The sequence below is a fragment of the Artibeus jamaicensis genome, unplaced genomic scaffold, assembly GCF_021234435.1.
Source record: "Artibeus jamaicensis isolate MK-2021 breed Jamaican fruit bat unplaced genomic scaffold, CSHL_Jam_final contig_332, whole genome shotgun sequence".
In the NCBI taxonomy this organism is placed as follows: Eukaryota; Metazoa; Chordata; class Mammalia; order Chiroptera; family Phyllostomidae; genus Artibeus; species Artibeus jamaicensis.
The window spans coordinates 29,026,002-29,040,806 of NW_026521788.1; the positions used below are offsets into that span (position 1 = coordinate 29,026,002).

General features: G+C 48.2%; 1 protein-coding gene across 3 annotated transcripts in view; it reads right to left on the minus strand.

Annotated features, from left to right (window-relative positions):
- DLG5 (discs large MAGUK scaffold protein 5) overlaps positions 1-14,805 on the minus strand; it is a 132,243-nt gene that overhangs the window by 51,512 nt on the left and 65,926 nt on the right. For all 3 annotated transcript variants that reach the window (XM_037130581.2, XM_037130582.2, XM_037130580.2), the window contains 2 exons: positions 13,117-13,260; positions 12,234-12,417 (listed from right to left, as the gene is read on the minus strand). In XM_037130581.2, coding sequence (XP_036986476.2) covers positions 12,234-12,417; positions 13,117-13,260 — 328 coding nt within the window. The remainder of the gene's footprint in view (positions 1-12,233; positions 12,418-13,116; positions 13,261-14,805) is intronic.

The window sequence follows — 14,805 nt, forward strand, 5'->3', positions numbered from 1 at the left end:
AGCTCACTCAGGGCTCTGTTTTTTGCCTTTTTTTTTTAGAGCAAAACTCTTTCCTTTAAAGAAACTCTTATAAAGACAGCAAAATACAAAACTCCTACAGTACATCTGTTCCTTACGCAGTTAAAAATCTTCACTGTTTTGTAAAAATGCTTCACGTTGCAGACAGGACTGTACACTGAGAAAAAGAAAATTTAAAAAAAACTGTGCCCCACTCTATCATTTAAAGTCTTTAAAAACAACAGCAAGGACACCCCTGACCAGTGTGGCTCAGCTGGTTGGCGTCTTCCCGCAAAGTGAAAGGTCTCCAGTTCTACTCCTGGTCAGGGTTCAGTCCCTCCCTGGTCAGGGGGCCTGCGAGAGGCAACCTATCCATGCTTCTCTCTCACAATGAGGTTTCTCTCCCTCTTTCTCCCTTCCTTCCCCTCTCTCTAAAAAAATAAGTATTTTTCAAAAATTAAAAAACAAAACAACAAACCGAGTATCTTCCAAACAAACACACAGAAAAGCATAGCAAATAAAGTAATAACATTTTAAGTACTCACCACTTAGCTCTAATCTTAACATCTTGTCACATGTGTCAAATTGTTTTTCAAAAAAATACAGTATTACTGGCATTGCTAGAGCCCCCAGTGCACCCTTCTCATCCCAAACCCCCCTCTTCCCCTCCAGAATTAATCGCTCCCCGGAATTTGCTGTCAACCGTCTCCACGCACAGAAGTTTCTTTACACTACTAATGTATTCAGACGTTTCTAGTGGTGCCATACGCCGTGTGCTTCTTCCTACTTTGTGCTGCTTTTGAGGTCTGGTCAAGTGATGCAGGCAGTAATTCCCTGCATGAACATATCACACATCCTCCTTTTTCTAACTGATGAACATTTACATTGTCCCCTCTCTTTTCTTGGCTGTTATAAATGATACTGCTGTGAACACTGGTGTATACGTCTCCTCTCCCACACCTGTGAGACTTCACTCTAGAAGCAGAGTGGCCAGGTGTCAGGATATGGACGTGTTCATACTTTCTGGACAGTATCAATTGCTCTACCAATGCATGATCTGCCAGCTGTGGGCAAGCTCTGGGAGTGACTATCCTCAACACATCCTCACCAAAATTTCATAGAGCCACATTTAGTTATGACAAAATACAAACAAACTATCCTAACCATTTTTAACATTTTTTTCTATTTATTGATTTTAGACATAGAGAAGAAGAGAGAGGAAGGCAGAAGCAGAGAGAGAGAGAGAGAATGAGCGAGAGAGAGAAAGAGAGAGATTGACTGAGTTGTTCCACTTACTTATGCATTTGCTGATTGATTTTGTATGTGCCCTGACTGGAGATCAAACCTACAATTTTGACTATGGAGATAACATTCCAGCCAATTGAGCTACCGGACCAAAGCCTAACATTTTTAAGTGTCCATTTCAGTAGTGTTATATACGCCCACATCATTGTGCAACCAGTCTCCAGAACTTTTTCATCTTGCAAAACTGAAACTCTGTCTCCATTGAAAAACAACTCCCCATTCCATCCTCCCCTCGGTCCCTGGAAACCGCCATTCTACTTTCTGTTTCTATGGATCTGGCTACTCCAGGTACCACATAGGGATTAAATCATATACTAATTAATCTTTCTGTGACTGACTTACTCATTTAGCATAATGTCTTCAAGGTTCATCCATGTTGAAGTATGTGACCATTTCTTTCCTTTTTAAAGATAAATCACATTCCATTTCATGTATGTACCGCATTTTGTTTACCCATTCATTCAATGAAGGATCTTGGGTTTTTTCCACTTCTTGGTTAGTGTGAAAGAGTCAAATATTTTAAAGTACTGCCAATCTCATGGACAAAAAAGTGAGATTTTTTTTTTAACTTGCTTTCTGATTACTAAAAAGAGCAGCTCTCCTCATGTTTATTGACTATACATACTTTCTCTACTTCTCTCTCTTCCTTTCTTTATGTAGAGTTTATTTTTAAATTCCAGGTACTCATCCTTTCCTAGTTATATTACAAATATCTTTCCCCATTATGTGGCTTTTCAATTTACCCGCAGTGTCTTTGCTACACTAAGCTTTCACATTTTAAACCTATCAATATTTCCTTTATGTTTTGCGCTTTGGTAGTTTTATTTCAAAAGTTCCTTCCTTCCTGCTTTGAGATTATGAAAATATTCTGTTATATTTTTCTAAAAAGTATCAGTTTACTTTATATATGTAAATCTTTCAACAACCTGGAATACATTTTTGTGTATGGTATGAGGTGGAAATAATACATTATTCTTTTCAATAAATCACCTGACAAATGAGAACTGGGACCCTGAGTGCAGGACAAAGTAAGGACACCTAAGTTCGTCTAAATGCAGGCAGTGATGTCTGGAGGACACCAGGACATACCTGACAGTGTCCACCACTGCAAGACGGGAAGGGTGTCCCACAAGGACGTGCCCATGCATGTCTGGGACACACAGAGCCAAAGGAGAGCTCTGACTTCTGGGTCAATCAGTACCTTCTACTCACATCTGGAAAAGGTCCCACTTCTAGAAAAGACTGCCCTGACTTGTGGGCAGTGCCTCCAACATTTTGATAAAAACTGCTTCAAATTTTTCACTTTCTAAACATCCCATAAGCCAGGTGAGAAGCCCAGTGTCTCCAAAGGAGTTCAGTGGTTTGCCGCAGAGCAAAGGCACCGCCGCCATTCCTGGAGTTCCCCACTAGGTGGCAGCCCTGGGACTAGTCAAAAGTTCTTCAGCGCAAGCTTCTTTAAAAAACAAACTAATTTTAAAGGCGGCCTTGAAATGACACTGAGACTCTGTTTGGGGTGTTGGCCCAGCAGAGCCTACCCCCACCTCCATGGCAGAATCTGGATTCTACACCATGGCCTGCCCTTCCTTCGTGGGGAAATAGTCCCCCAAGTGCCCTAACCACCAGGAGCCTGGATCAGCGCCTGTCAATCCAGGTACAATCCAGGGCAGATGGGTCACAAGTTCCCAATGAGATGGGGTTGGTCAGGAAAAGTCCCAGAGCAGCCCAGGGATCCTTCCTGACGCACAACCCACCTGTGTGAACACAGTGAAATCCAGGAACAGAAGGGGCCCAGGGGAGATCAGGTGGACAGGGCCATGGCTCCACCCGCCCCACAGGTGGAAACTGCACAAGGCGTTACTTGCTGTGAGCTGAAATCAACAACCTTCCCCAGCTTCTAACCTCTTGTTCTCAGCGAGCCCCGGAGTCATGCAGAATAACCTTTTCCCACAGAACAGCATCCACATATTCAAAGAGGCTCACAGGGCCCCAAACATTTCTCAGGTCTTCTCTGCAAACAAACTCAGAATCATACCTGTGCTAACATAATCAAAAGCATCTAAAGAAATTTGGGGAAATCACAGCCAAATGTGAAAAACTATCCTATTAGAATTTTTTTCCTTTGCATCATCAGATTATGTTCTGGGTAGGAAGTCCCACACACGCATGTGCACACATGTGCACATACACACGCGCATGCACACATGCACACACAACCATCAAATGCTTAGCTTCCCAGCTAAGGTTGTAATGGAAGTCAGAGTGAGAGAGACTATTCACATTTGGCCCGCAACCCTCAAAGGGTCTCGTCTCAGGCACACAGCAGTCTTTAGGGACGACCCCTCCCCAAACCCTGAGGAAGGGGCCTGTGAGGAGGGGACAGAAGTGGCACAAGGGGGGCACAGAGCCAGGGTTTGGTTCCATCCACAGCCTTGGCCGTCCCCTCTCACCTCGTCCCTGCACTGGCCAGAAACTCGTTCTCTGCGGGCCTCTCTGTGAGGCATGCCTTTCAGAGGACTATCTGGAAAAGAAGTTCACTTTCAGGAACCACCAAAATATATTTAAAGCAGGGGCCGGGATCGGGAGGAGGAGAGAGAAGACTTTGGGGCCTTACAAGTTTCCCAGATAAATTGGCAGAACCGATTAAAAAAGAAAAGCCATGCTCTGGACCCTGCGATTTTACCTCTAGGAACGTAACTTCACAAAACACGGACAAAAGAACGTAAGGACAGGTCGGCGTGGCCACCAAAACACCACTTGTAACAGGAAAAAGTGTGGACAACCAGGAGTCAACACACACAGAAGGGGCTAATAAATGACTGACAATCAAATTATGAAATATGCTGTTGGATATTCTAAATTTACAGAAAATATAAGGAGACCCATGATATATTTATGAGCGGGGGAGGCAGGTGGAAGAAAATAAAAACAAAATTTTGTGTGTTAAGTATGACACAGAAAATATCTACAAGGACATCCCAAGTGGTTCAGAGAGGTCAGTTGTCTCTAAGTGGTGACACCAGGTGGGGGCGGGGGGGCTGGAGACTTCACTGCTGTTTGAAGGTTTCTCCTTTTTTTTTACCAAAGAACACTAATCACTGTAGTGAAGAAAGACGATGCACAACTACCCTCTCCATCGTGCACCCCAAACCAAGTCTGGCAATCTGTGCCCAGGGTCCCTTGGACATTTCTGACACAAACCAGAATCCCGATGGCGCGTTCTGACTGAGGGGCCCTGGAGATGGAATCGCCATGCTGTGGCCACCTCCCACCCCACCCCCCGACACACACGCACACAAGAGGAGAACCACCTGTCTGCTGCTCTCCAGCGGGCGAGGCCCCAGGCCCCTGGCCTGCAGTGCTGCACCCTTATCCCCACCCAGGGCTGCCTCATTTCCTCGGAGATAAATCACAGCAGAGCTGGGGAGCCCCACAAATCCCTCAAGCAAACATGCAAGTCAAACAGCCCCGTTTACCCCGCAAGGGCCTCTTCAAGTTAACAAGGCGTGGGAGGAACCAGGCAACAAAACCGGCCTTGTCCAGCAAGGTCAACCTTTGCCCTCGGGCCTGTTGGGAGGAAACCTGTGGCCACCCCCATGTTCCCTGCTTCCTCTGCTGCTGACCTACCCAAGGCCTGGGCTTTGCTCAGCCCAGGAGCCTACCCCTGACCTTGTTAAGGTGAGACGGCCCTGGCTACTCAGATATCTGCCCCCGCCCCCAGCCCACCCCAGCCCACCGGGAGCCCTGCCTCCTCTCCTGGGGGGGGGGGGGGGGGGGGGGTGCATCCCAAGGTGGCAGGTGCATGGTAAAGGGCACCGGTACAGCAGCACAGAATTGGGAAATTCACTGACTACTATAATAAACGACCTCACTCCAAGGGTCACGGCTGTAGGAAAAGAAAGGAGAACAAGGAATGGGAGGGAGGGTAATGCAGAAAACCTGTCCCTGTCATTTGGGGGAAGAACAGGAAAGGTGGGGGTGGCAGGATAATCCCAGTCTGTACAAGCAGTAACAGGCCTAAGAGAAGAGAGAGAATGGGAAGAAATGAAATTTTATGCCTCGCGAGGGCAGATATTTTTTATGACAAGGTAATTACTAGAGTCGCTTTGTATTTTGAGGTATAATTCACGTAACAAGCAATTCGCCCTTTGAAGTGCATGACGCAGTGGGTTTTGGTGCAGTCACGAGCGTGTGCAACAACTATTCCTACTTGTCCCAGAGCATTTCCATCCCCCCAGAACGAAACAGTCCCCTTAGCAGTCACTCGCGTCGCCCCACCCCAACAGCCCCAGGCACCCACTCCTTCACTTTCTGCCTCTGTAGACTGCCCTGCTCTGAACATCTCACATGAGTGGATCACATAATGTATGGACTTTCGTGCCTGGCTCCTCTCATTTAACATAACGGTTTCCAGGTGCATCCACACTGTGGCGGGTATCAGCACGTAACTCCTTTTTGTGTTGAGTAATATTCCACTGCATGGAAAACGCCACCTTTCACTGATCCTTTCACCAACCAATGGCCATGTGGGTCTTTCCTCCTTTTGGCTGTTAGGAATAAATGCTGCTACGAATACTGACAAGTTTTTGTGGGGCCATATGTTTTGAATTCCCTCGAGGATATATGCACTGAAGTGGAATTGCCGGGTCACCTGGAACTCTGTGTAATGATCTGAGGAACTGCCACTGGTTTCTGAAGTGACTGCGTCACCTTACGTTCCCAAGAGTGTATGAGGGCTACAGCCACCCCCGCCCTCAACGGGAGCAGACTTTAATCCAGCTTGACGGCACCAGAATAAAAGCAATGCCAGCAAACATTTACTGTGTGCTTCACACACACAGGCCCAGTACCACCGCTACTACCTGTGGTATCTTTTACCATGTGAGACCAACTCAGCTAAACTGACGAAGCCCCGCTCTGCCACTTTGTAGCAAGGCTGTGGGACTGCCTTTAGACGAAGACAGAGCCACAAGATCCTGTGAAAGTATGAATCGCTCAAAGAAAAATAAAATCCAAAGTAAACTCAAAGGCAAAAGGTTGAGTCAAGTTTAGAACAGGGTGAGAAATGTCAGCAAACACGTGAGCAAGAAAACAAAGTGGGGGGAAGATGGCAACGGGGTGGCCTGCCTTCAGGCGGGCAGCCAGCGCCCAGGCCCAGCGAGGAACACACACCTTCAGTGGGGCTGCCCCTGCCTCCTGGGCAGCCTTTGCTGTGAGTCAGGGCAGAGTTGTTCTTTGGGGGTAAACATAGTTTGCCTCTAAACAATCAAAACCCCAGTGTGAACCCTTTGCTTTAGGAAGCTCCGTGGATGTGCAGGAGGAGGAATCTCTGCAGAGAAGTTCAGTGAACTCAACATGGAACCAACCACAGGCTGGTGCAGCACGTCCTCCTTGGTACCCCATTTCACCCTTACAGCATCGCTCCCCCAGCACCACCCAGCCCCAGGCCGGGACTCCTAAGGGGACAGGAAGGAAAGTGGAGCCTGTTGAAGCAGCATCCGTGGGATCAGAGAGCAGGTGGGCAGTGGCGTCTCCCAGGTACGGGAGGGAGACTGCAGCTGGGCCCTGGCCGCCCTGGCCTGGCACCTACCTCCCCTCCCACAAACCTCCTCACTACCACGCCTCCATCAGGGCCAACCGAATCCCACCTGAGACCTGACCGGACACAACCAAGTGCCCTAATCAGAATGCTCACGAAAAAGACGTCAGGTAAGTGCAAGTGCATCACCTGAGGGGACCTCACTGAGTCTGCACTGAGTATTCCATGTAAGACTCCATGTAACAAAGAAAAAGAAAACCAACAACAGAGGCCAATTTTTCCAACAGAATGCAGTTTAAGAGGGGAGGTGCTGAAAAGGGCACAAGAGTCAGTCAACAGGAGACTGGTTACGTCGCGGTGCGTCTCCGACACTCAATACTCCGCAGCAGTTAGAAACACAGAAGCAGAATTCTGACTTCCGGCCAAGTTGGAGGCGTCGGTAGACACACTGTACCTCCTCGAACAACCAAAATAAGGACAACAACAATTCAGAAACAAAGTAACAACCAAAACTGAAAGAAAACTGAACTGTATGGAAGTCCAACAACCAAGGAGTTAAATAGACACATTCATCCAGACTGGTGGGCAGGGTGGAGTCAGGCGGCGGAGCGGAGAGGGGTCGCGGCACAGGAAATGATGGCGCCGGGCACGCAAGGCGGCACCAGGCAGACCCTGGGCATGGGGTGGCAACAGGCAGACCCAGCGAGGCAGCAATTGAGAAGCAGGGCACCGTGCACAAGGTGGCTGGCTGACTGGGCAGTGGTCCCACATTCGCAGGCAGATAACTGAGGAGCAAGACAGATCTCGCAACCCAGGGTCCTAGCACCGGGAAATAAAGACTCAAAATACCTATTGAAAACACTTATAGGGGTTGAGGCACAAGTAGACTCCCACCCTCACAGGAAAGTTCGTTGGAGAAACCCACAGGGTCCTAGAATGCACACAAGCCCATCTGCATGGGAATAGCACCAGAAAGACCCAATTTGCTTGGGTGAAGTGGCGGAAGGGACTGAGGTGCCACAGAGAGCGGACCAAAGTGCTATTTTTCCCCTCTCTGACCCCGCCCCCATGTACAGCGTCACAACCCAGTGACTGGGTTGCCCCGCCCTGGTGAACACCTAAGGCTCTCCTCCCCTAATACGTAACAGGCACAACAAGACAAAAACTTTATGGCTCAAGCAGAAGAACAGCTCAAAGCCCCAGAACCAATACTTCTAAGTGACACAGAGATAGCCAACCTATCAGATGTACAGTTCAAAACACTGCTGATCAGAATGCTCACAGAACTGGTTGATTTTGGTCACAAATTAGATGAAAAAATGAAGGCTACACTGAGTGAAATGAAGGAAAATGCACAGGGAACCAATAGTGATGGAAAGAAAACTGGGACTCAAATCAATGGAGTGGACCAGAAGGAAGAAAGAAACAACCAAACAGAAAAGAATGCAGAAACAAGAATTCAAAAAAATGAGGAAAGGCTTAGGAACCTCCAGGACATCTTTAAACGTTCCAACATCTGAATTATAGGGGTACCAGAGGGGAAGAGGAACAGCCATGAGTGGAAACCTTATTTGAACAAATAATAAAGGAGAACTTCCTCATTCTGGCAGAGGAAATAGACTTCCAGGAAGTCCAGGAAGCTCAGTGAGTCCCAAAGAAGGTGAAGCCAAGGAGGAACACACCAAGGCACATCATAATTACATTAGCCAAGATTAAAATGAAGGAGAGAATCCTAGAAGCAGCAAGAGATAAGGGGACAGTCACCTACAAAGGAGCTCCCATCAGACTGTCAGCAGATTTCTCAAAAGAGACCTTACAGGCAAGAAGGGGCTGGAAAGAGGTATTCCAAGTCATGAAATCCAAAGACCTACAACCAAGATTGCTCTATCCAGCAAAGCTTTCATTTAGAATGGAAGAACAGATAAAGTGCTTCTCAGATAAGATCAAATTCAAGGAGTTCATTATCACCATGCCCTTATTATATGAAATGTTAAAGGGGCTTATCTAAGAAAAAGAAGATAAAAAATATGAATAGTAAAATGACAGCAAAGTCACAATTACTAACAACCACACCTAAAATACAAACAAACTAAGGAAACAACTAGAACAGGAACAGAACCACAGAAATGGAGATCACATGAAGGGTTAGCAACAGGGGAGTGGGAGGAGGAGAGATGGGGAGAGGTACAGAGAGTAAGTAGCATAGATGGCAGGCAGAAAATAGACAGGGGGAGGGCAAGCATAGTGTGGGAAATGTAAAAGGTAAAGAACTTAAGACACATGGACATGAACTAAAGGGGGGGGAATGTGGGAGGGAGAGGATATGCTGGGTAGAGGGGAATGAGAGGGGGAAATGGGACAACTGTAATGGCATAATCAATAAAATATATTTTAAACAAACAAAACAACAACAAAAACAACAAAGAAACACGGAAGCAGAATTTGTATTAAAATAGAAAGATGTTCCGATATATATTCAGAAAAAAAAAGCACAGATCGCATGTATGATTCCATCTTGTGAAATAAATTAACAAGATACAAGGGTTCTATGTGCACATATAAAATATCTCAAACTTTTCACTGGTAGTATACCTATGGTGGTCATTTCTTGGGAGTGAGACAACTGAAAGAATTTTACTTTTTATTTTTAAAATGTCTGTATTGTTGGATTCTTTTATTACGTTACAAAAAATTAAAAGTCCTACCCCTCCCCTTTCTGAACAGTTTGACCTACCAGCCACGAGTGAGGCAGAACAGGGCGGGGCTGCCGCTGGTGCCCAGCGTGGGCCGCGGGGCCCCCACAGGATGGGGGGCACGAGGAGGGAAGGCCTAGGGGACGAAAGGCGTGAAGCCCGGGGGCTGAGGGGCTGAGAAAGGGGTGGTGCGGGGAGGAGCTACAGCGGAGGTGGGAGGAGAGCACACGGTGGGGCTGACCAAGTAAGTAAACAGGTTAGCAATAATAAGGACCAGGCCCTGGCTGGCTTGCTCAGTGAGTAAGAGCATGGGTCCCCAACCTCTGGGCCACAGACGAGTATCAGTCCAGATCTGTCAGGAACCGGACCGCACAGCAGGAGGTGAGCTTGCACACAATGCACTTGAACCATCCTGAATACATTCCCACCACCCGGGTCCATGGAAAACTGTCTTCCACGAAACTGGTCCCTGGTGCCAAAAAGCTTGGAGACCACTGGGTTAGCGCATCATCCTGATGCACCAAGGCTGTGAGTTGGACTCCCGATCCGGACACATACAAGAATCCCCCTGTGAATACATAAATAAGTGGAACAAGAAATTGATGTCTCTCTCTTTCTTCCCCTTTTCTCTCTCTCTCTCTAAAATCAATCAATAAAAAAATAAGAGTAATAGGAACCAGTTTTCATACTGCTATAAAAGGGAATTACAAAAATGGAAAGAGAAAACTGGAATGAACCCTGTGGCGTTGTAGCACTGGATTGAACCTGAAAGTGTTAGTGTGAGCAAACCAACAATTTTGATACATATTAGATACTGACGATACAGACACAGAAACAGATGCACGAGGGGGAGGGAGAGCGGGGAATACTGAGGTGGGAGTGTGGGGTGCAGAGGTGCGCTCAGATGTTCCCTACTCTGTCCACCAAGAGGGCCTGGGGACCGTGACGGATGTCGCAGTAGCCATGAGGACACCCAGCTATGGCTGCTAAAGACCATTCTCCACGAAAAGGAATGGGGACTCTTTGGAGCAGTGGCTGATTTTCCAGGGAAATTATAAAATAAGCCTGGAATATCTTTTGCCAGAGAGCAAGGAAGCACTCAAAGATTAAGGAGGACGTGACAAAAAGATGGAGAAGCAAGCTTCAAAGGGCTCCTACTAGCCACAGTGGATCATAACCCACTGGATAAAAACAGGAAACCATGAGTAAACAGGTAGGTAGATACACAAAAGGAAAACAAGTAACTTTACAGGAGAGAAGCCTGGGACACCACCTCAGTCAAGTGATCAAGGTGAACATCATCAGTAACAGGTGATACCAAGCCACGTCCCAACCAAGAGGATGCAAAGAGGATAAGATAGCATCACTTCTGTGACAGGCCTGCCTAAGATGCGGAACGGGTATCAAAACATGAGACACCCAAATCCAGGAGGAGGGACAGCCTACAAAATAACTGGCCTGGCCTGAAATCTTCCAAGGTATCAAGGTCATGCAGGTCAATGCCAGAGGAACTGCTCCAGATTTTAAAAGACCACGGAGATGCAACAACTGAATGCAACACTTTATTTCGGACAGGATTCTTTTCCTACTAAAGGACACTATTGAAACAACCAGCAAAACATGAGCGGGTCTGATGACTGACCAGTTGGCAGTCTGCACGTTAACTCCCTGACAGTGTTTATGTTGCTATTATACCAGACACCCTTGTTTGTAAGAAGTATACATTAGCATGTGCAGGGGCGACGGGGCATCTGGTTGAAAACTCAGTGCTGAGTTAAGGGAGGAAAATTCTCTGCACTGTACTTAAAACTCTTCTGTAACGTGGTAGTTTTGCAATTTAAAATTTTTTAATTATAAATGAAAAAGCGATGAAGTTAGATAACATCATGCTAAATTATCAGGTAAGGTCAGATTGTTCCAAACTATCGAGCAAGCCCCAGCAGTCCTGCTTGAACTCTGGGAACCATAATGATTCCGAGGGGGAAGGAGCCCTCTACCTAGTCCGAGCTATGCTGCAGAGCTCAGAGAACACACTGCCTCCCCCTGGGACTGCCTTCCAACCCCACACATCCAACCACCTGTGGACACAGAGCATGCCGTCAGCTGGGCCGCATCCCTGGGCAGCCCTGGTAGCTTCAAGAGACGGGATCAACATCACTCACAGCAAGCCAGTTCTGACCAGCCTGCTCCCAGCGCCTTTATCAACGTGAAACAAAAGCTGAGCACAGCAAAGAATCGAACTTGGAATGCAGGGAGCAGCAAGGGCCATAGGCCACACTCCCACCCAAAATAAAGATGATAACTGTTCCATCTTGTATTTGTACAGGGCTTTAAAATTTCCAAGATTCCCTCCACCCGTAATCTCATGTGACCCATACAAAGGAAAAAAGCTACAGACCGCCAGACCCCCAAGTCCCAGAGTAAATCTAATTTCTGTTACACATTGCATGGTACCTCCTCCTTCACGGTGTTGCAACATTCATAATAAAAGATATGTGTGATTATTGATTAACATTTGTCTCCCCATTGGACTGCAGAGTCCGTGAGAGAGGGCTGAGGGTTTGCACACAGATACCCCAATGCCTCACATGAGGTGGACGCTCCAGAAATACTAGCTAAATGATCAGTAGATAAGTGAATGTGTAGATGGGTGGGTGGGTGACTGGACTTGGCCTGCCCTCAGCCACCTGGCCCAGCTCTACCTGCTGCTGCTGGGCCCGGAGGTCGCCAATCTCCTTCTGGTCTTCCTCGTGGAGCCGCTTCATGTCCTCCCACGACTGCTGCAGCAGGTTTCGCTCCCGCAGCAGCTGCCCGTTCTCCCGCCTCAGCATGTCCACGTCATCCTTCAGCTGGGTCTGGTCACTCAGGAGCCGGCTGTGGAGTGTGCTGAAATCCCCCCACACACAGTGAGCCCCAGGCAGCCTCCAGCCCCCACCCCAAGGCATCACCTGCCCCCCCAGAGCCCAGTACTCCCAATATACCAGCTGGGGAGCAACAGTGGCTGAGTCCTCAGTACTCGGGGGCAGACCAAAGCCTGCTGTCAACCAGATGCTGGAAGGACCCAAACCACTTGTGAAAAACCTGACACCAAAATGGGTACATATATGACAGAGAGAGAGATTCCTCTACCTGGAAAACAAACCTGGCACCTCCAAGTACTGAGGTACTTAGGCCTGAGCAAACACCAGCTGCTAGGCAGGCAAACACCCTCAGAGAGACACCAGGAGAACAAAAGGGAATGCACCCCATCTGCCTCCCCTGTGGCAAGAGCTGCAGCAGAGCCCCTGGACAGTGACCCAGAAGCCCAGGGGTCTGCCTGGCCCTCAGTCTCATGTTTTCAGCCATCTTCTAACCTGCCATGCATCTGAGGGTGGCAATCGATGGTGTGAAGGGTTAACAGCCTCACTTTGCACTTAGGAAAACTGAGGCCCAAGGACATAAACCCACTTGCTGAAGGCACACTACTCACTACACGGCAGAGGCAGGGCGAGGACCAGAAGGCCTGGCTCCAAGTCCAGAAATAGGGAAGGGTCAGAGGGAGCTGTTCTGGGATCCTGGAGCCCTCCCCAGGCAGGCCCCACTCACTGGTAGAAGTCGGTCTCCTTGGCCACCTCCTCACACCTCTTCAAGGCATTGGTGTGCTGGTTCTGCAGACTCTGCAGGTCCGACATGGCCCGCACACACTGAATCTTCAGCCTCTCGTAGTCAGGATTCAGCCTGTGATAGGGCCTGGCCCAGACAGTAAACGGCACTGTGAACACACTGACATGGAATGTCCCTCCCTCCAGAAGCCACGTCCTAGGTTACTGCAGCCCACTGAGTCCCAAATACTGGTCTCCTACGCACCGTGATCACCTGCATGCTTATTAAGCTCAGATGTCCTAGCCACGTCCAGGCCAACAGAATCAGAATCCCCAGCATGGAGCGACCCTAGGTTGCCTGTGCAGGAGCACAGGGCCTGGGGAGCTGAGAAAGTACCATCCGGTAGTTTCCAAGAAACCTTGTGACAGGCCTGCACAGCAGTGGGTCCACCAAAAAAACCTGTGATAAAGTCTCCTCACTCTCTAGACCAGTGATTCTCTATCTCGGGTATACATTAAAACCCCCCAGGCCAATCACATCAGCAACTGTTAGGTGGGACTCAGATATCAGGATTATTATTTAAGCTCCAAGGCAATTCCAAAGTGCAGCCAAAGCTGAGAACAGTGACGAAGAGCAGTGGTTCTCAAAGTGGGGTTCCAGGACCTGCAGCTCTGGCATCACCTGGGAACTTGTTAGAAATGCAAATTGTCAAGCCAGCCCCGGAACTCCTCAATCAGAGACACTATGGAGCGACAGAGGGAGAACTAACTAGCAATCTGTGCTTTAACAAGGTCTCCAGGTGATTCCACTGCATGCTCAGGTTTGAGAACACCTGCCCTAAAGCAGGCATCAGCAAACCTTTTCTGTAAAGAACACACCATGAACACTTCGGACTCTGCTGGCCATACGGCTGCTATGCAACCACACACTCTGCTTGGTAGCATGAAAGCAGCAGTGAAAACATGCACTCCAGTGCACCCTCCCTGTCTTCACAGGCCCTGCCTTTTGTGCCATCTGATTGGGGCATAAGCTCATCAAAGCAATCTCAAGGAGCAGGCTTTGCAGTGCTGACACTTCCCCCAGAGGAACCTTCCTTGGAGCACGGCACACACCCTGATGCTTTTCACCGGGGGCCATATCAGCCTCACAGTTGCCTTCAAAGGGCCGAGATAATTCTAGGACTGTATAAATGTAACTACCCCTTAACTGTTAAGGAGTTGAAATTATATTCAGCCCTTTGAAGGCAACCACGAGGCTGATGTGGTCCCTGGTGAAAATGAGTTTGACACCCCTGTCCTAAAGGGAAGAGATTAAACTACTCAGGACCCCTCCAGGATTTCCTGGAAGGATAAACTTTGCATCCCTCCCCCCTCCATGAAGCCCCCTTGGATCATGCAGGTGGGTAAAGAGTCTCCCTTTGCCCACCTGCTGGACTGCCCTTCCCTGGCAAAAGAAGCAATCAAAGATTTTCTTCAAAACAAAGAGGTTGGGTGGAATATACCCTTTCTAAAATACAAACATGGGAAGGTAGAGTTAATGTGTGCACAAATGACATAAAGACCCACCCAATAGGAGGCAGGCAGGGATCTTCTGGGAGAGAGTGGTACATGCACACACACAGAGGCGGACCCTCATGGGGCTCAGCAATGGGATGGCTGTCTCTATTAGGGCAGGCGCTGCACACAGCAGCAG